The sequence below is a fragment of the Python bivittatus genome, unplaced genomic scaffold (assembly GCF_059951505.1).
Source record: "Python bivittatus isolate LINGU-HERP-01145 unplaced genomic scaffold, Pbiv_v1 ctg000020_np1212, whole genome shotgun sequence".
Taxonomy (NCBI): domain Eukaryota; kingdom Metazoa; phylum Chordata; class Lepidosauria; order Squamata; family Pythonidae; genus Python; species Python bivittatus.
This window is the reverse complement of record NW_028277030.1, coordinates 108,562,189-108,582,972: the sequence shown is the minus strand read 5'-3', so window position 1 is coordinate 108,582,972 and position 20,784 is coordinate 108,562,189. Positions and strand designations below refer to the sequence as shown.

Below are 20,784 nucleotides of genomic sequence, written 5' to 3'. Positions count from 1 at the left end.
TGTTTGCTCAGGTTTGCTTCCAGGCACGCACGCACACCCCCCCAATCCCTCCCTGTCTCATTAAGTTTGCTAATGGTGAGCTGAGCAGCAACCCTCCAGTCCGCCTCCTTGCAGTTCCACGCCTCCCTCCTTCCTTTCTGTGAAGTTATCTGCTCCCTTGAACGCCATCCGAAAGCACATCCCAGACAGAGATCGATAAGAGGCAGATATACAGACAGACCCAAGAATGACAACTGTTGCAGCCACCCGGTAATGTCTGGTCTATGGCTGTAGGGGGAAAAAAGGATCTGTTTTTTCCAGTTCCAAATTATTCCCAAAGCTCAGCCAAATAGCTGAGATGGAAGATGAATCATGTTCATCAATTATGTTTCCATTCCAATTTATTTCAGCTTAGCCAGACTGAATTATAAAGAAACACGATTCCCCCTCCACATCAGATCCTAAGCATGTTGAAACAAAAATAGGTTTTTTAATCATCAGTCATCTAAAGTAATTACTTCTCACTGCAACAATTTTGGATTAACAGTACTTTAATATATTTCAACCTCACAATAATATATTTTAAATGATAGAGAGGAACAGACTTCATAGACACACACATATACATACATGCACTGGAAATTTAGGTATACAAAGCACTTTGTATGCTAGACAGATGTTCACTAAGCAAGGGAGCTTTTTTTCTGCTGTGCTACAGCATCGCCTGAGCAGACAGTCACGCTGTCCTTACTGACCTAGCAGTATCTGGACTTTGTCTGATTTTAGAAAACTGTTGACTCCGGAAATGCTGGTTGTACTAAGTTTTCTGTATACAAAGTGCATGCTCTGCTACTGAGCTCTGAACCTTGTCTAAATTAGCACTTCAAGGATTCTGTACCTGCTGACTGAAATTTGATTTAATTCCGATTACTGTGAAGGTGCAAGACTGAGTTTGGTCTCAGATTGGAACTGGTAGCTAATTACTTTTGCCCCAAAAGGTTTACACCTGTTATTAAACTTCTATCCTTATTACATCAACTCTTTACTCTGCTTTATTGGATTGTGACATACCTGTTATATTCTATTTTGTTTTGTTTTTTTTCCCTTGGGTCTAAATAGTGGGTATTATTTTTGTTGTTATTTATTGACTGGATTCACACAAGATTATTAATTGCACAATAATGAATTAGTTTGTTTTGGGAATCCACTAGTCAGGTCAAGAAAGAGCCAGTTGTAACTCAAAACTGTACTGGGGTAGTTATGAATCAAATTCATTAGCCTTCTGTGAACCCAAAACCTCACTCAATCATGTGGCAATATCCAGGTTCTACCAAGTCAGTCCCTCAAAGGAACATGACAGAAGTGTAGAACAGCAAAAAATGTCAGGTGCTCCTTGACAAACCTAGCTGCCATGGTTTGCAAGCCACAGAAACAGCCTGCCAAGCACTATTTACAGTGCGTAAGCCACACCCACTGCTCACTCCCTAGCTAATGATGAAGGGGGCATTAACACAGCAAAGCTTTGACAATACACTGCTGGTGCAAGGAGTCCTGGTAGACCAGGCAAGACTAAAGAAAGTAGGCAGGGATTCTATATTCCTTCAGATGGTGCCCAGGGACTTAGTGTGATTAGATGCAAGGGCCAATGATTGGATTAGTGGTTCTCTAGGTTAAACCTGTTGTGAATGCTTCCAGGGAGTGCTTACAAGATCTCCTTGTGATAGTTGAGGGGATTGATAAACCAACTATATACCAAGTAGAGCAGCTGACTCTCATGCAGCTGGACCCTTTGCACAGGAGATACTCTAATCACTACAAGCCACCATCATAAAAATCAATGGCCAAAGTTATTATTTATATATCTCTGTTACATTTTTCCAATACATTATAGCAGTGTTGTATTAATGCCCTCATCTGAGGTCACAAGAAAACAGTCTTGTTGTGAGATTTATCTGATGTGGATTCATTCACAAGATTGTACTAGAAGAAGTATATGTTGGCCAGTAGCAACGAAGGCTGATGCCATCCTTTCGTAGCAGCTGTCTTGCTCATCTTCATGTTTTTCTTCATTCACTGAAGGGCAGGAGAAGCTGCCTTGTCCAAGTCTAAACATTCTCTGCTGGATATCTTTGGGAGTTGCTTTGTCTAGTCACACATCAGACAATGCTGGCTGGGGTATTCTGAGAGTTGAAGTCCACATATCTTAAAGTTGCTAAGTTTGAGAAATATTGGTCGAATGGATCTGATGTTGCCCAGCCAAGGTAAGAATATCCTGTTGGGACCCTCCCCTCCCCCAGCCTTTCAATGAATGGGAAGTTAGGGTGATTTAATCGTAAGTCCTTACGTAAGGACTTAGGGTGACTTATGTAAGTCCTAATAGTAGTTCAGGAAGCATGAAAAAAAACAGATTTGGATGAGACCCAACCTTCAAAACCACCATACAGGGCAAATTAATTGTATATACAAAAGAGGGATATAAAATAAATAGAGAGAGAGAGAGAAGTGTGTTTATCTTTTAAAACATATATCACAGATACATATCTATGATGTTATTCCCTTTCAGGTTAACATTATGCAGAATGTAGAAAATGAGTAGACAAAAGAAATTAAAGACATGAGATAATAGAAAGGAAATAATAGCTAAAATTAGTTTACATTAGCTTAATTCCTCATGTCTTAAATTCCTTGAAAATCATATTTGCTTCCACCTCATCCATATACTACTTTATTCATTATCTATTGCTTTTTAGTGTTTCAAACCAGCTTTCAGTTTCAGTTCTCCAAAATATAAAGAAATGTATGGATTGACAATCAGACAAATTCATTAACTTTCCATTTATGAGCTCTGTGCTAAAAAGAACATTGCACATATCTGGGTGTTGTAATACTGACACAAAACCAAGCGATACTGGGTGCAAAATTCAGTTTCCTGCAATATTTAGCATCAAGCACACTGTTAGTCTTATTGATATTTGATTGGAGCCTTGGGGGGACTGCTTACTGAAATTTGAGAAACTGTGGATTGCTAAATACAATGGCTAGAAGGCATACAGGAGAGCTCTGAGATCTAAACTGGTCTATTTGGTTCCTGTGGATCTGGAGGTATTCCATCAGTGACTCTCAATGGGGTTCCACTTCCCCATTTGAGACTTGTACACAGTCTGGGGGTCATATTAGGTTATCAGCTCCTGCCAATAGAGTAGGTGGAAGCTGTGACCAAGAGGCCCTTTGCACAGGTCCATCTTGGGCAAAGGTTGCACCCTTTCCTGGACCAGAAGGCACTCGTGCTTGTTACCTCACAATTGGATTACTGTAATGTGCTGTACATGGGGATACCCTTGAAGACCATCCGGAAGCTGCAGCTGGTCCAGAATATGGTAGCACAATGATGGGGGCTCTGTGTATCACCCCACTGCTTCGCAGCAGCACTAGTTGCCATTTGGCTTCCAGGTACAATTCAATGTGCTGGTTATCACCTTTAATGTCCTTCTCACATATCTGAGGGACTACTTATTTCTAGTTGTCTCTGACCATCTTGTTTGGTCCAACAGAGTGGGTTTGCTCCAGATCTCATCAATTAAAGAATGTTATCTTGGGGAACCCAGGATAGTGTCCTAGTCTATTGCAATTCCTGCCCTCTGGAACATCCCCCTCCCTCCCCCCCCCCGAGATTTGTGCGGCTAAAATAAAATATTTTATGTGTTTTACTGTATGTGCAACCTTGGAAATGTGAACAATCATGTCTATTTCCTATAAGAGTCTGAAGTCTCAATTTTTATTTTAACAAACTCAAAGTAGAGCAGTACATCTGTACAAATGGATTTATTATAGAAAGAACTCTGTAAAAAAATATCATTCTTATATATACGTCTTTTACAAAAATTATTTGCCAGGAAGACTTGTATATTCATCAAAATCATCTAACACTTTTGAAAAATCAAGAGATTTGACACTAAAGTAGTCAGGTATCAGCCAATCTTAAGGAGACCCAGCTGTGTTCTTTCACAAATTTCTTCAACTGTCGGAACTTTTTCTTCTGAACTTTACAGCCTTCTTTTGTGACATACTTGAAGTATTTGCAGTCTAAACATATACAAACAAAAATGAAATGGCATTAGAACAATTGTGACACAACGGCATTAGAATAACTTGTGACCCAAGCCGGGCTCTTCCGAACACAATCAGCCAATTAAACTGAACACATTTTCTTCGTTTTATACAAAGAGAATATATACTGGTTTCAGACTATATTTTTGATTTTGTTTCACTAATTGAAATATAACCTGATTGATTCTTTAAGGCAACTGGCTGCACAAGGGCACATTAGTAATCCTGATTCAGGGAAGCTATTTCCTATCAAGGATTGTACCTGTGTGGCCTCTTCCTGCTCATGGATCCCAGGAAGTCCCCTGATTTTCAGAACTCCAGGAGATGAAACATCAGAAGAGACACTTGGAGATGAACAGCAAATCCAACCAAACCCAGGTATTACCTTGTGGCAAGAAGAGCAGCCAAACATAACTATTTTTCTGTTCTTAGTGCCTCTGCAGCCCTGTTCAAGGTTACCTGGTCCCTCCTGGGGAGGGAAGGGCCAGAGAAATATCTGCAGGGCTACTGTGAGGACCATTTGAGGCATCTGTCAGATGAAGTCACTCGGATCGGCTCTGAGTTGGTCACCAGATGTGCGGGTCCTCTGGAGTGGACCAAAGCACAGTCTGGCTTGGTTATCCAGGGAAAATTTGCGTCTGTTGGTCCTGAGGCAGTAGACAAGAGTCCTTGGGCTGTAAGCATGGCCATCTGCCTATTAAATCAGGTTGGTGAAGGCCTTCTGGGAGACAACATGTGGTTGAATTTAGGCAGTGATCAATTCATTCTTGAGTGAGAGGGTGGTTTTGCTTGCACTTAAAGAATAAGTGGCCTGTCCCCTCCTGAAGAAATAATTGCTGGACCCAACAGTATTGGACAATTTTCATCCTACCTCCAACCTTTCCTTTTTAGGGAAGGCTGTTGAGAAGGTGGTGAGGCTGCAACTTCAGAGAACCCTAGAGGATGTGAATTATCGGACACCAGAACTACTATGAAATTTGGGAATCCTTTTGGACTTGTGGCTCCTGTTTGAACACCAGGTGGCAGCTGTGGCCCATAGGGCCTTTGCACACTTCCAACTTGTGTGCCAACTGCACTTGTTCCTGGATTGGAAAGCCTAGCTCATGGTCACTCACTCCTTAGTCACCTCCCAGGTGGATTACTGCAACATGTTTTATGTGAGGCTGCCCTTGATGACCACTCAGAAGTACAACTGGTCCAGAATACAGTGGCACAGGTACTTATGATGCACCATACTATGCCCATGCAACACTACTACTTTGATAGCTGCACTAGTTTCCAGTACTCTTCTGGGTGCAATTCAGGGTGCTGGTAATGACCTATAAAACTCTTCATGGCACAGTCATGGACTATGCAGACTTTGGGAGGACGGGGGAGTAGTATTTTAAATATTATTTAAATATTCTTTTAAATCATCAACATGTAAGAAAATAATATTTATAGGAGAAAAAAGTCACCTTTTCCCAACAGTATTCCAGCTATCAGAACTTTTTCACAAGCAAGTTTTTTGTTTTCCTGCCAGTTATTTTTTGCCAAATAAGGGCTGAAATGAAAAGCTGGCCACCAGTCCTTTCGGGTATCCCACTCCTTTTTGAGCCAGTGAAACTGCTTGTCAGAGCTGAAAAACATTCAAAGAAATCCTAGTAACATCTAAACTAGGTCTAGACCTGAGTAGATATATCTCAAATATTGGTAGAGGAATTTCATACCTTACTAGAAGATAGCAAAGATCATGTACAAAGCGTATATTGCTTCAAAAAGCTCACTCTGGGTAATCTAAGGCCATTTCTGTTTTCATACAATTATAGCTGCACTCTCATACTAAAAACAAATTCTAGTTCCAGTTTTAGTAAATCCTAGCTTAAATTCAAAAGGGCAGGTGAAGCAAGATAATTGTTAGCCAACAAATCTAAGTAAACACAGCTTTGTTCTAATTAAATGTGACTTTGGACAAATACAGTTTTGTCCTGTCTTTAGTCAATTAGAACCTTTCAAGAGGATCCAGCAATAAAAACTTTATGCAACTGTTTTTTTAAAAAAAACAAAAACTAAACATTTCTACGAAATTGCATTGAGTTCAATATAGTTACTTTCTGCTTTTATTTTTAATGTTTTGACCCAGTACAGATGGATCATCTAAAGTCTAGAATTTAAGGTGAAAAAAAACCATTCCCAAGTGTGCATCTGATTAAAATTTAACTAATGCTCAATAAGCAGGTTACTAAAGTTTCAGTAGACTAGTAGTTTTCTTGAATATTTCCAACTCTGGGTTACAGATTCTATTTTTTAAGGATTTATTTCAATCTGAAATGATCCCCCATTTCATGCAAAGGACTAGAACCTTTCCCTGACATACTAGTTAAAGCTCATTAGGAGATTTTGCATAAAGGAGAATTTAAATGTATCATGTGAAGCAGAACAGCAAATATGTAGTCCAGCAACATATATATCACATTCAGAGGACTGATAGACCTACTTTTGCAGAATTTCTACTGTCTGCTTTGCCAAATAACTCCAGGCTTTTATATTTTCCTTCCATCCAGCAAAATCCAAGGCTGCAAAAATAACTTTCAGCTGTAATTTATGTTTTTTTCTTTTTTCTGAAATTAGAATAGATCCCATTATTGTTATAGCATTCTAATATTTTACGCTATTATTTCTCTTTTCCAGCTGGTGAGTGGTTTTTTTTCATTTCTGAAACTAAGCACAAAAATCCAATAATAGCTGTAGTACCCACTAATTGTGTCGGATATAATCCCCTCAATTTGCAATGATAAAATACTATGTATTAACCTTCCCCAACCAGATGCCATTCTGAAGCCAACTGGCATTAATTCCTAGCTTTTAACCATGCTAGTTGGTAATGATAGCAGACTGAGAAGGACTCAGTATAAAATGAATTAAAAATTAAGTGATAAAAAACTAGTTTTAAAATTGGCTTAAAAGCCAACCATACATATTATCCAAAGATAGGAGGCCATGGCTAAACAACTCCTGTCCCTTATTGGACATTAATGGTGGGCCAGAAGCAGAGAGGCACCATCACAAGATAAGGGCAGGTTCATAGGAGAACAGGTGATTTTTTAAAAAACCCATCAGGTCTTTAAATATGAAAACCAGTAAGATACATTGAGCCAGGAAACAAACAAATAAAAAAGGAAACAGTGATTAGCACAATATCAGCATAATCTAATCAGCATGTTTGGCTTTCATGGGCATCCAGGCACTATCATCCACAGCAATTAATGATTTCAAAGCAAAGACAGCTCTGCACAGAATGCCTTACAGTAGTTTAGCCAGGCTGTAACCAGTGCAGGTAGAACAAGGTTGTTCTGCTTTCCTCCAAGAGGCTGGTAACCCCAAGATAGCGAAAGGCACTCTTGGTCATAAACTTTTATTTACATTAGGATTTGCTTGTAACTTTTTCTGTTCATTATGCCTCAGGTGAGGAACACAGCAACTAATCTGAGTGTAACGCTGGCATATCTTAAAAGGTCTTACTTGATTTTTTAAGCAAGTTGTAAAACTCCAGCATCAGTTCATGGGAAGGAACAAGCTCATGCAGGATCTAGGAAGAAAAAGGCAAATGGATGAATGTTTGAAAGCAAAACCAGGCACTTTTACATCCCAATGGTTTCACAGAAGATACCTGCAGATGTTTATGCCAGAGGTCAGGACTGGACTGCCAGTTTCAACTCAGAGCCCAAACATAGGATTCAGGTGTAAAGCACATACTACACTAAAGAGTTTGAGTTATGCTGGCATTCTCTCTCTCATTCTCTCTCTCTCTATAGATATAGATATATAGATATAGATATAGCAAGTATGGTATGTGTGTGTAGAAACTGAAGTCAGCCCATTAATATACTCCAGTTACTGCAGAGATCATTGGCATTACATGCTTATTGTAATAAGAGTGTCAGATTTGTATGGCAAATATTTTAGGATTGTAGCGCAATTATTGCACTTAATTTGTCTTTTTAAAAAATCCTTGTTTGAGCACTTTATACTTGGAAAATGCAGTACAGAAGAAAAAAAAATGTGTAGAAGGCCATGATTATATACATATAAAAGGTTGTGCAATATTTCAGTTACAAATACAAAAGGTGGTTTGGAGAGCACAGGGGCACCTCTCTGCAACTTCTTAAAGCACCCCTGCCTTCTCCTAGGATCATGTGGCAGCCACCCCCTGTACAAGCCTGGGTAAAAAGTTATTTGGTTTAAGAAGTTGCAAACAGGTGCTACATTTGCACCTTTGCATGGTCCTGTTCGCTGTAGAAGACACTATATTCTCTCAAGCAAATTGTGCGATAGCAGCACTGTGACAAAACAGGACAACATTCTAAGGATGGACAATCTGGGTTTGGAGAATAGCCGTTGTTGTGTACATCACTGCACCACTCTGAAACCTTTTGTTCCAACTTAAGAACGTAGGAACTTAGATCAACATAGTTATAAGTTCTGCTGATTTCAGTGAGCAATTTGGTACGCTATTAAACACATTCAACTTCCAAGAAGGCATTCAGCTTTGATTGGCTGGTTTGTATGCTTCATTATTCATAGATAAAAGAAAATAATAATAACAGAATCAAAGAGAAACAGAATAATAAAGTCCTAGAATTCTTGCCTGCAGTGCAGAGATCTGTGCTTTCCTTGATTCCCCCCTTCTCTTTAGGAACTGGTAGTAGTAAACGTGAGCATTAGGGTTGGAAGGAAACCTGGAATTATATGCATAGTCACTTAACACTTCCCGTGCTTCTTCATACTCCTTGTAATGTTCCAGCAACTAAGGGAACATAAATGCTCAGCTGATCATTTAAAACTGTTGTCATGTTACAAAGCAGTACCAAAGTGCTCTGCAACAGAATGAAATTAAAAGCTCTAGTTGCAAATTATTAATTTAGCAATTCAATTATTTTTTTAAACTGCATTAAGGCAAGGTGCAAAAACATATGGCTCCAGGTGCAGCCTAGGGGGCCAGATGTGGCCCTAGACTGACAAGCTTTTCTCCCCCCCATATGCCCATCCAAGCTTTTGCCTGCCAATACCACTATAATGGTGCAGGGACTGGAAACCAAGTCCTAGGAAAAACAGTTAAAGGAAGCAGCATAAGAAAAGACTGAGGTGAGATCATGACAGTAGTCTTCAGATAACTAAAGGACTGTCATATAAAGGAGGGAGTGAACTTGTTCTTTGTTGCTCTGGAGGGCTTGACCAGGTCCAGTGGATTAAAACTACAGGAAAGTAGATTCAGTTAAGATACTGGGAGAAAATTCCTGATAGTTAGATCTGTCAGCCAATGAAACTGATTGCCTCCTGAAATTGTATGTTCCTTTTCAGTTAAGGTCTTTAGACAGAGGCTGGATAGCCATCTGTCCAAAATGCTTTAGCAAATTTTGCACAAGCAGAGGGTTGGACAAGATGATCTCTGAGGCCCCTTCCAACTCCTGAGTGCTCTCCCAGCTCTCCCCACTTGCTGCTTCCCCAATGCTTTTCCACATTTCTTGCCTACCATGCCTCCTCACATTTCTCTCCTTCCTCCCATTTAGCTTTTCTGCCTTTTCATTATCCCACAGGCTGCCCCTCTTCTCTCCCTTTCTGTTCTTTTCTCTTCTGTGCTTCCTCTCTTCGTTGTTTCTTTTTTCAGTTTTTGTCTCACCGCTGAAAATCAGCACCATGGGACCATCTATTGGCAGCTAAATGAGCTGCAGCACCTAGGAAGATTTTGCTACAGTGATATATGTGGAAAGGGGATCTGTGTATGTGTGATGGGAAAAGTAAAGTCTCAATATCATAGCACATAATATATTATATAATAAGCATTTTGGACAGATGGATCTCCAACCTCTGTCTGCAGGCCTTCGATGAAGGGGAACATATCATTCCATAAGGCAACCTGTTCCATTGAGTGACACATCATATCATCAGAAACTGTTTCCTAATATCTAAATAATACCTAATATCCTAACCTGAATCTAGTTTCCTAATATTTAAATCCACTGGTTCTGGTTCAGCCCATGACTGGTTGGTTCCCCAAAAACATGTAGAATCATAAACTTTGGTTTACAGATCAAGTGGTTGGTTCCCATAATTTGCTAAGCTAAAAACGAACAAATCACATTATGGCTTAGTGTAACACATAAACCTAGCCAATAGTTCATAAATAGCAGTTTAAGTCAGCAAGAGCCAAATGAAAGAAACACTTAGGACCATTTCCCCACTTGTACAACCATGCCCTGGCAACCTCTCTTTTTTTGCCACTATCCAATGAGTTTGCTTTTGTCGCATCCCAGACCACAAGCAAGCCAGCTTTAAGGAGTCTTTAGCTGCACCAGTGTTAACATGCCTTCTGTGATAATGGCGAGCCAATGTGATGTAATGGTTAAGAGTTGGACTGGCACTGGGGAGACCCAGGCTCAAGTCCATCCTCAGCCACAGAAGCTCATTGGGTGATTTGGGGCCAGTCACTTTCTTTCAGTTCAATGTACCTCACAGGGGGGAAATGGGAGGAGGGAGCACTGTATATGCTGCCTTGAGCTCCTGAACAAAAGGTGGGATATCAATCAAATAAATAAATAAATATATACATACATACATATGAGGGTTGTTTTGTGTGTGTGTTTTTACAACGTGGGGCTAAATATATGATTTCACATTTTGACCTCATGCCCATGAAACTAAGCATAAGGCAATACTAGTCCACCCAATAACGGTTTTATGACTAGCTGTACCTGACTGGTCACCGCGTGGTGGTAGGGCTTATACTACTGTCATAAATTTCCAAACCTACACACTTTCCCAAAAGCCTCTGCCACTGAGTTACCTAATGCCTCTTTAAAGCTGGGCCATCTGACAGCCATCCAGATTACATGGCATGGAATTTACTAAATACCTAATCGGAGTCCACTTTTATTCACTACTGTGGGAATGTCAACACAATATTCACCAAGCTATAAGACTTTGAACTGTCAATGAAATTTAGATCAGGTATTAATTAAGAGGTAAGCCTGTTGTACAAAGTGTGCTCTTACATCCACATAACAAATCACAAAAGGATCCCAAACTCCAGGAATTCTAATTATCTCCTTGAGGCTGCCTTTAGCCTGCTGGTACAAGCCATGCATTTCCTGCTGAAGAGAAGATCGTGTATAGCTGTCTTCATCTGTGAAAGACAAGACATCCATCTCATAACTCCAATTTGAAACAAATGACATCATAATTCTACCCTCGGTTTTAAAATCAACCTTTAAGGAACCCTCCAGGAAAAAAAAAGCTTAAAAAAAGAGATAATCAAAGAAAATGGTAATTCAAATGGATCACACAAAGGAAAATGCCATTTTTACAATAATTGCCATTTCAGATCTCCTGAATATTTCTTGTACTAAAGAAGCCAAACAATAAAATGAATAGTGAGGGAGAATGATAAAGATCAGTCCTCCATTTCATAACTGGCAAAATATTCCATCAGTGCCTCTCCCTGGGAGTAAAAATACCACAATAATATACTTGGTAAATTAGGATCAGCATCTCTTTCATGAAACCCAAAAGTAGCATCCTGAGATAATCAGTTCATATTGCCAATTATATCTGCAGACAGTTGGGGATGAGAAGTTTCTCTGAAATACAGAACTCTGGTTAAATGACACAGATGTGTTTACTTTCTCCCACTGCCATTACCTTGTGACAAACTTAATGATCCTGTGCACAAACTATGGGTTAAAGCATTTTTCCACCTTCATAAACCACTGCTAAAAATTGGATGTATTAGGACATAAAACCCTGATTTAATACTTACTGTGGTATAATATTACAACTGAATTGAGGAACCATAGTTTCCCTAACTCTCCATTTTGTGTCTTTGCAAGATGATTAATAGATTACTTTGATTTTCCCTTACATTTTCTTTCGGGGAATAAAATGTTAACTTAGCAAGCTAAACCATGTTGTCACTGTATTTTTGAGAGTCCTGATTATGGCCCCAAATCATGGTTAAATATTATGATTATCCAAGGCCAATGAATCTGATAGAGCTTATCAGCAAACAGACTAAAATAACAGTAGCCAGTTGAGAAAGCCATTTGGTTTGTGTTCTCCAGGGCCAGGTTTCTTTTAAAGCATGCAATACAGATGAAATGATAGGAGAAACAACATATACAGTAATGCTTAGCCTTCCCCATTGCTGAAGAAGATACCAAATGAATTTCAAAACCCTCTACATGCTTCATCAGATACCCATTTCATGGAATTCTCTGGGACTTCCTTCTTAGTAGGTGTGCCGGAGAATTCAGTCAAAGTTCTGTCTCATATTTCATGAGTGGAATTGAAAAATGCATGGACGACTGCAGCAGTTACTGCTGCATGCTGCCACAGTGTCATCTACAGGCACATACTCACCCAGCATCAACAGATCCGTCTTCTTTTTTAACCATGTGTAATAGTCTAGTAGCCCCTTATAAGCTTGAACGAGTTTCAGCTCTTTCTCCTGAGCAACTGTTTCTTCTCCATATCGCCAACTTTCAGCCAAGATCAAGTTCTGATAGGCCTCATCCAGAAACCCACTACACAAAAGGTGGAAGGCATGCTCTAGAGAAATCTGTAATTTGAGCTTTGTTTACTAGGTTGAACAGAAGCAGCAACTTTGGATACAAATGTTCATAAACAAAGAGATCCTCCAGCAGTAAATCTTCCCAATAACTTCAGAAAAGAATGGTGTCTTCAGAACTATTCTGTTTTAATAACAAGGAAACACTTTCAACTGCAGGAGTTGTGTGTGGGTAGGCTACATGTTCAGCCTGTATAAGAAACCACAGATTTTTACCGTAGAAATAATCACACTTTTTTGCTCATACATGAGAGTGAATTTTTCCAGATCAGGCTGTGGAACAAATATGTTTACGGTATTCAGTTAGAATCAACTAATTATGGAACCACTCATTTTTAAATAGTTCCACAGCCATAATTAAAACACAGTTTTGTGTAATTAAAATCTGAAGCCATATGCTTTATCACAGAAATAACAAAAATGTGAAGTGTAATTTAGAGATATACACTGGAGTTTTATAATGACAGCACATTTTCTTTTAAATATAATTTTTATCGAAGAAATTTTTACAAAATGAAAACAATACAAATATTAGAAAATAAAATAAGAAAATAAAAAAGAAGAGTGAATAAGTAAGAAAGAAAATAGAAAAAAAATAGAAATAGAAAAGCAAAAGAAAGAAAAAAAGATTATAAAGCAGCAGCTTCTGATCTTTTTGACAGCGGTTATAAATGCATTTATATTTTATCCTCTCTCTCTAAGGTTACATCATAATTCTTAAAGGAATCAGTAGCAGAGCTCATAATAAAACAGCACATTTTCAATATTAAAATGTTGAATTAAAATTATTTTCACCTTAAGAGTTTTTTCTTACCTTTAAATATCTCTTGACTCCTAAATTTTTCATCCGATCTGCAAAATAGTTGCTCTCTTCTATATTACTCTGTGGATGCTGCTGCAAGATTTCAGTTCCTATTCTCCAGATCTCCTAATCAGGAAGAAAATACATTCCAAGCAAATCATAAAGCCATAGTACTGGAAGCAAATGTACTATGACTAGTGATGCACCTTTAATGTATACTATTATTTACAACAAAATCATTAACATGATGTCTATGAGCAAGGGTATCTCCAGTAGAGGGGTCAAGAAAGTCAAGACGGCAGCCTTAATTGTATGGTCAAGACTGCCATCTTGATTTTCTTGACCAATGCTCCAACACACCTGTCTATGAACACTATAGTTCCCATATTCAAATCCCCACGGGCTGCACCTATCAGGCAGACGCTCAGACAGATAGATAGATCTGGCATTCTACAAATCAAAACACCAGCCTCTATCATCTTTATTTTAATAGAATACAGGATCTCATATAGACCCAACATATATTACAGAAAAATAAAAAGGGTAGGTGAATGTAAGATAGGGCTTTGTTAAGAAATTTGCTTACCTGCCCGGAAAAATGTCAAAGATAAAATAGAAAATGGTAGGAAGCCTCATGAAGGGCTAACAAATGGTGAAGGCCAACCTCACCATCTTGCCTTATGGCAACTAAAAGGTATTTTGTGATTGGCTGCATTGTTTGGCAACTGTTTTGTGAACAGACAACTCTGCTGCAACTTACTCAGACATTCTGTGAGAGCTCCCACTACATGCACTCAAACTTCCAAAGGTTCCCACTGCCTGAAAAAGGTTTGCACCCCAAATTTACAAAAAAGAGTCACACGTGGCACATCTAACTGGATAACACAGAAGGTTCCTTTCTACCCATTTTTCTACCTTGTTCTTAATCATATTACTTAGAGGCACATGCTGCAGAAATGATAAAGCAACAACTTTCCACCCTTTGATTTCAAAGATATTGTGTTGATTAATTTACTTACCTCTTGAGCTGCCACCCTTTTTTCTGCAGTTGTATTTTCCAGCATCTCTAAATAGCTTATCATTAATTCTGCAGCCCTCTGCCACTGACTTTGTAAGAGGGCATCTTGGATACAGCATAAACAATCTTCTTTCACCTTTTGAAATTCTGAAGGTTTCACACCACTATTTCCTTCAATCAACATAAGAAATTTTGATTATTTTACAAATAATGCATATATAAAGTATTTATGGAACTAAGTTTGCCGTTCACAGAAAAAATGTGAACTATATTCATGTCTGGAATGTGAACTCCAAGAACACACAGTACTGTGATCAACTTTGCATTACTGGATTTCACAAATGTTATCAGTGCCCTGCAGCATCAAATTTCTGGGTTTTCCTGGTATATGTTACTATGTGTCACATCAACTGAAAAGCACTATGAATGAAATTTAGATTTCTTTCTGATGACTGCACAAACGTTATCAACATAAACAATCCTTCATGCAATGGAATTAAAATAAGAAGGAATATTTCTTATTCAAAGAACGTTAAGAACGTGTGAACTGCTGTAGCTCCCAGTTTCTTTCTGGGCACAATTCAATGTGTTGATTATCTCCTTTAAAGCCCTGCGTGGCACTGGTCCATTTTATTTGCAGGACTGCATCTCCCTCAGGGTATCTGCCTGTTGCACCAGGTTGGATAGGCTGAGTATGATCCAGATCTTTTCCCTTAAATATTGCCCCCAATAGGCAGCATGCCTTTTCTGTAGCAGCCCATGCTCTGTAGAATACCCTCCTCTCGGGAGTCAGTAAGTCCCCACTCTTCTAGTCTTCTGGAAGGCCTTGAAAAGCTGGCTCTTCCATCAGATGTTGGGATAACATGAGGCCGGAGCCCAGCAATTGCAATTGTGGATCTGCTGGGAGGTGTTGGTTGGGGTGCCGGGATTCATTTTTTCTTTTTTGTATGTTAATAATAATAGTTTATTATATACACTGCGAGTGTCTGCACTCTGTTTGGTGTACTCAGCAGCAGAGTATTGTGTCCCAGTGTGGCTTAACAGTCCGTACACAAGTAGGATTGATGCACAACTGCATGAGTCAATGCGCATCGTCAGTGGGACGATATGATCTACTCCCACATACTGGCTGCCTGTTCTGAGTCACATACCACCCCCGGATGTAAGATGGAAAAATGCCCTCCTTCAAGAATACTGGAAGATTATTGATAATCCCCAGCTACCAATATTGAGTGACATAACTTGCCTGGAATGAAATAGGCTGAGATCTAGACATCCAGCCATTTCCACTGCTAAATCACTTGTAGAAGATAACTTTAACATCCACAATTATGTGGAAACAGTACTGGCTAGAAAATTGCCCCCCACAATGTCAAACCTTACTCTGCATCTCAGAGAATCCACCTGGATTTGACCAGCCCTGTATGATATGGTCAACATTGAACAGAATTCGCATGGGCCGTGGTAGATGTGCAGATGCCCTTTATAAGTGGGGCAAAATAACATCACCGAATTGTGATTGTGGGGCTGAAAAACAAACTATCCAACATATAGTAACAGAGTGCCAAAACAGAGCCTATAATGGAGATTTCGCTGATTTCCTGGGTGTGACAAATGAAGTAAAAATTTATATTTGTAATCTAGACATATGTCTATAATTCTATATTTTATATCTTGTGTTTTATCTCTTGTGCTTTTATTCTACTGAACTGTGATGTGAATGTGCCATATGATAAATAAACTGGTGAATGACCACCAAAAATTAAAAAAAATACAACACCAAAGTAAAAGCAAATAGATGAGATAAAATCCTAGCATAACAAAAGATAAAATAACACATATAAATGTGGCATACACTCCTATAATGGTACATTAATTACTTGTGCAAGTATAAATCTAAAATATTACAGACCGTGAAGTAAAACATATATCATCTAAAAACAAGATAGCTAATATGTGTTAAATCTAAAGTGATAAACAAACAGAAGTGATTATACTTTTTATATGTTGGCTTTACTGTTCTGATGGGTTTTATGAGCTACCCAGACTTGTGATGCATAAGACAGGTGGCCATGCAAGCCGAATGAATGAATGAATGAATGAATGAATGAATGAATGAATGAATAAATAAATAAATAAATAAATAAAACAAGTTAAAAACTATTTAGTGCCATCAGTTGTCACTCTGCATCTGGAGATTCATTATAATACCAAAGGCAGATATTTCCCAACATATACTGCGATAATAGCATGTCCAAATATATTCAAAACTTAATTAACCATCCAACATCTTTATTAAAATTAAAGATAATGCTGTTTGTAAATTGTTGCCAATAGGAAGGCATGTTTGCATGCCAGATATGAAAACATACTTTACACTAATTCCTAATACTGCAATGTTACTCTTGTTTGTCAACAGAACAAACATTTTAGAAAAATCTCATGCCACTTCCTTATAATTTGAAGTGTCTCGCTACAAAATCCTACGTAAAATCAATACTTAAATTCAGCTTCATTGATCTGGCAACTCCAGATAAAAGTACAACTCTCCACATCTCTAACCAACTTGATGAATCCTGTAGTCCAACATATCTGAAGGGCACCAGATTCAAGAGGATTGATCTAAGCTAAGATGGCATATTCTTACTCAGAGAATGTTCATACTACTGCATTTTTTTTGAACTAAATGATGTTTATACGGTAGAAAGGACAGTTCATATTAAAATCTATTTCACTGGCCATTTTCAGTCACATAAAAATCCATTTTTAGTGTAAACACAAGTACAGTACAGAAGAGCAATATTTTGACAATCAACCAATTTTCACTGTCGAGTACAAAATAATACTGTAATTAACTAACTATAGACAGATCACATGATTGTTCCTTGCTGAAGTATCACATGATTGGTTCTTGAATCAGCTAAAGAATTCCGAATTCCATATCCTTCCAAGTTCAATGCTCTTCTCTCCAAAGCTGACTTTTGGGTCAGCTGTTTACAGTTTAATTGCTTCTAGAATTTCCTTTTTTACGGGCTTCAAAAGACAGTCGTTTTTAGTAAATAAACCTAAAGCTGCAGATGCTACTCTCATTTTCCCCTAATTCTCCAGCTTACCCTCTTTTTCTTGACCCCTGTTGCCAAAAGAACTCACATTTTACCACAAAGCAGCAAGAGAGTTTGGGGGAATAGAACAAGTGGCAGAACCTGATCAATATGTAACAGTTGCACCTTTACTAGATACATTATGTCCTAACTCTGGCTACATAACTGTAGGAAGATACTGCAAGTTTCTAACATGTGATTTTCAACTACCAATCTGTATATTGTTAAGTACCCTATTTCACCATCATCTTAATATGTACTATAGCAGAGCATGCCAGTAAGGGCCACCTGATTGAATTTGCTTTGCAAAAAGGAAAAAAGTATCAGGGCAACCGCTAAGTTAGAACCCATCTTTCTAATTGCTAGTTTTTCTATAAACAAGGAGGATTCCATGTTAAGTTAGTGTTCAAAATACCATTCCTCAACTGCATTCCAAAGTGGCACCCGAAAGATATATTATGCAATTTTCTTGAACGTAAAAACTAGCTATAGGAGATTTGTAATAAAAGGTAACACTACCATGTACTGTAGGCTGATGAAGGCCTACGTGGGGGAAGGGGAGAGATTGACCCCAGATTTTGAACCTTTCTTCATCCCTACCAATTCCATCATGTCATTAAGAACTTACTTGGGTGGTGGAAATATCTCGGCAGCAAAGGCAAATAAATTCCTGAGAGCAGAGCATTGGCTGTAGATACATCCTCTGTTTCTTCTTCTGTGGACAGCCAACTTCTTTCTTGTCTCAGTTCTTCAACAAAGTTATCCATTGATCTGACTATATACTTTAAAAATAAGAAACAGAGAGAAAAAAACATTGTTATAACCAGCTTTAAAGTAAAGTAGAAGAAAAACCATTACTTGTAGTTCAGTATTTACAAACAAAAAATCAAAACCTAATAGCCTGTGAAAACCAGAAAGAGGAAAAACACACATTACAGCTTAGAAAAAATCAGCAACCTTCATAGTTTTAAATGTATTTGTTTAATTGGTAATGTAGCTAACCACACTAGTTGTATCCCTGAACTGGCTCCCAGAAATAGTACGTTTTTTCATGAAATACATTTACACATACCAGCATTTAAGCATCAAGCAAAATACAGCATATTTCATATGAAGCAATATCAGGAAACCCGATTAACTAAGACTACCATAATCAAAAATACTTAGTACGACAGTTGGATTATATGACTGGAGCATTCAGTAATGATGATTTCACTAACAAAAACAATAAATAAACACCAAACTCCAGCAAATGCCTAGGTCTAAAATTTGGGGCCATTCTCAAATGAGCCTTTTGAGGTTTAAATATCCCTTAAAGGTAGATCAAACAAGAGAGACCTGCTACTGATTCCTTTAACAATTTGGGATAAGTTTGTTCTTGAGATCTATCTATCTATCTATCTATCTACACACATACACACACATACACAGACATACACAAACAATCTAAATGGCCTCCTCAATCCACCAATGATCTGGATAGCCACATAATAAAGTTGATAAAGCAGATGTGTCCCTACCTGGAGGAGACAAACATGCTCTCAGTGATTCATGTAGTAGTGGTAGCCTTGAGGCTGGAGCATTATACTGCATTCTTCATGGCCTTGAAGACACCCAGATTATATCTGGCACAATACGTGGCAGCCTGAGAGCCTGCTCAGGACCCCCCATTATCCATATATTAAATCAGTTTCATTGGCTGCCAGAAGTCTTCCAAGCACAACTGAAGGTATTCACAGTGGTGTATAAAGTTTTACATAGATTAGATGTAAGCTACCTGCAAGGCTAACTATTCATGTATAGATTACCTTGCACTCTTAGGTAATCAATGGAGACCTTTTATTGATGAGTTGGACATAAGCACCCAATCTGGCTTTCTTTATGGCAAGAGCCATATTATGGAATAAACTGCCATTGGAGTTGAAGCAATTTCCTTGTAACAGTTCAATAACTTCAAAATATTTGTTTTCCCAGACCTTTCAGTATTACTGTGTTCATTTTTGTGTGTTATGCAAACGCATAGGGCAGGGGGCAAATGATGAAATGAACACTACACCTTTGCAAGCCACCCTTCTATACGTGTGTCATGAAGTCATTCATGCGCATATATGAAAAGGGTGCAGCTTGTATCCTAAGGTGTGATGCTCCTTTCATCGTTTTGATGAAAGCATTGGTCCTACAGAGATCTCTAGGTACAGGAGTGTGTGAATAAATGTGTGTGTATAAATAAATAATTTATGCAAATTTTTCCTATATAGTATCTTGTAAGCCCACCAGAACTCTTAAGGGAATGGGTGACATTTAAAATTTCTAAAGTACAAAATTACAGAAAAAGCTGCCATTGACCGGAGGGGTGCTTCCCAAGGAGAAGACAACGTGACTGAAAAAGCCCTCGACTGAGGAGTTAAGAGCTCACCTTGCTTCACAGGGCCTGCAACTGAAAGGCATACGGTTCACAGCCTCGCAGCAAAAAGGAGTCCCTCAAATATTAACCCAACAACCCACCGCTGCAAAGCGGGACACTCGGCTGGCCTTTGCAGCACAGTTTTCTAAGCACCTCTTTTAAGAGCAAAAGGAAAACAACAATACGAAATAACATCTGAGTTATAAAGATCGTGAAGACTGTGTTTTGCGTCACCAGCTGCCTCACGCGCAAATGAATTCGTTGGCTTAAGTGCTGTAATACGCCTTCGCTTTTGCAACGGATTAGCAGCCCTCCCCCCCCCACCACACCGGGTAATGAAACGTTTGCAAGAAAAGAACCAAGCTCAGAGAACCCCAAGGACTCCACAGTTCAACCCTGAGCTACACATATTCGCCTCCATTGCTACCTTCCCTTTTCTTATTTCTAATAGCCGATAAGAGCGCGACATCCCTGAGAACTCTCAGATTAGCGTTACCTACCGGGATCGGAAGCTTCCTTTCCTCCCACCTGCCTTAGTTCCGGTCCTCGGGGAAGAACGCGCCAGGCGTTCCTTCCGGCCGAGGAAACGCGCTCTACGAAAACGCAACGCCTTTTCTTTCACTTCCGATGCTTAGCCGCAGCGAGCGCCATTTTTTCTTTGGGCATAAAACTGTTGCCCTTTGTGCCACGTGATCTTCGCTGCCTTTCAAGTTTCAAAGCCGCGTGCGCATGCGTAAAACCTTTCGTTTTCGTGGCTAATCGCTTGCGATT

General features: G+C 38.9%; 1 protein-coding gene across 5 annotated transcripts; it reads right to left on the bottom strand.

Annotated features, from left to right (window-relative positions):
- Positions 1–3,785: 3,785 nt before the first annotated feature.
- TAF1A (TATA-box binding protein associated factor, RNA polymerase I subunit A) lies at positions 3,786–20,670 on the bottom strand. 5 transcript variants are annotated; one of them, XM_025170193.2, is made up of 11 exons: positions 20,514–20,670; positions 18,238–18,391; positions 14,510–14,679; positions 13,503–13,616; positions 12,481–12,679; positions 11,118–11,248; positions 8,714–8,872; positions 7,588–7,654; positions 6,563–6,686; positions 5,544–5,704; positions 3,786–4,062 (listed from the first exon to the last, which is right to left on the bottom strand). In XM_025170193.2, the coding sequence occupies exons 2-11, from the start codon at positions 18,374–18,376 to the stop codon at positions 3,941–3,943; spliced, it is 1,386 nt and encodes a 461-aa protein (XP_025025961.1). In that variant the 5' UTR covers positions 18,377–18,391; positions 20,514–20,670; the 3' UTR covers positions 3,786–3,940. The 5 variants fall into 5 exon arrangements, with proteins under 5 accessions (XP_025025961.1, XP_088002508.1, XP_025025962.1 ...); XM_088146382.1 differs by having other exon boundaries at positions 18,238–18,384; XM_025170194.2 differs by lacking the exon at positions 20,514–20,670 and adding an exon at positions 19,130–20,312.
- Between the last annotated feature and the right edge of the window lie 114 nt (positions 20,671–20,784).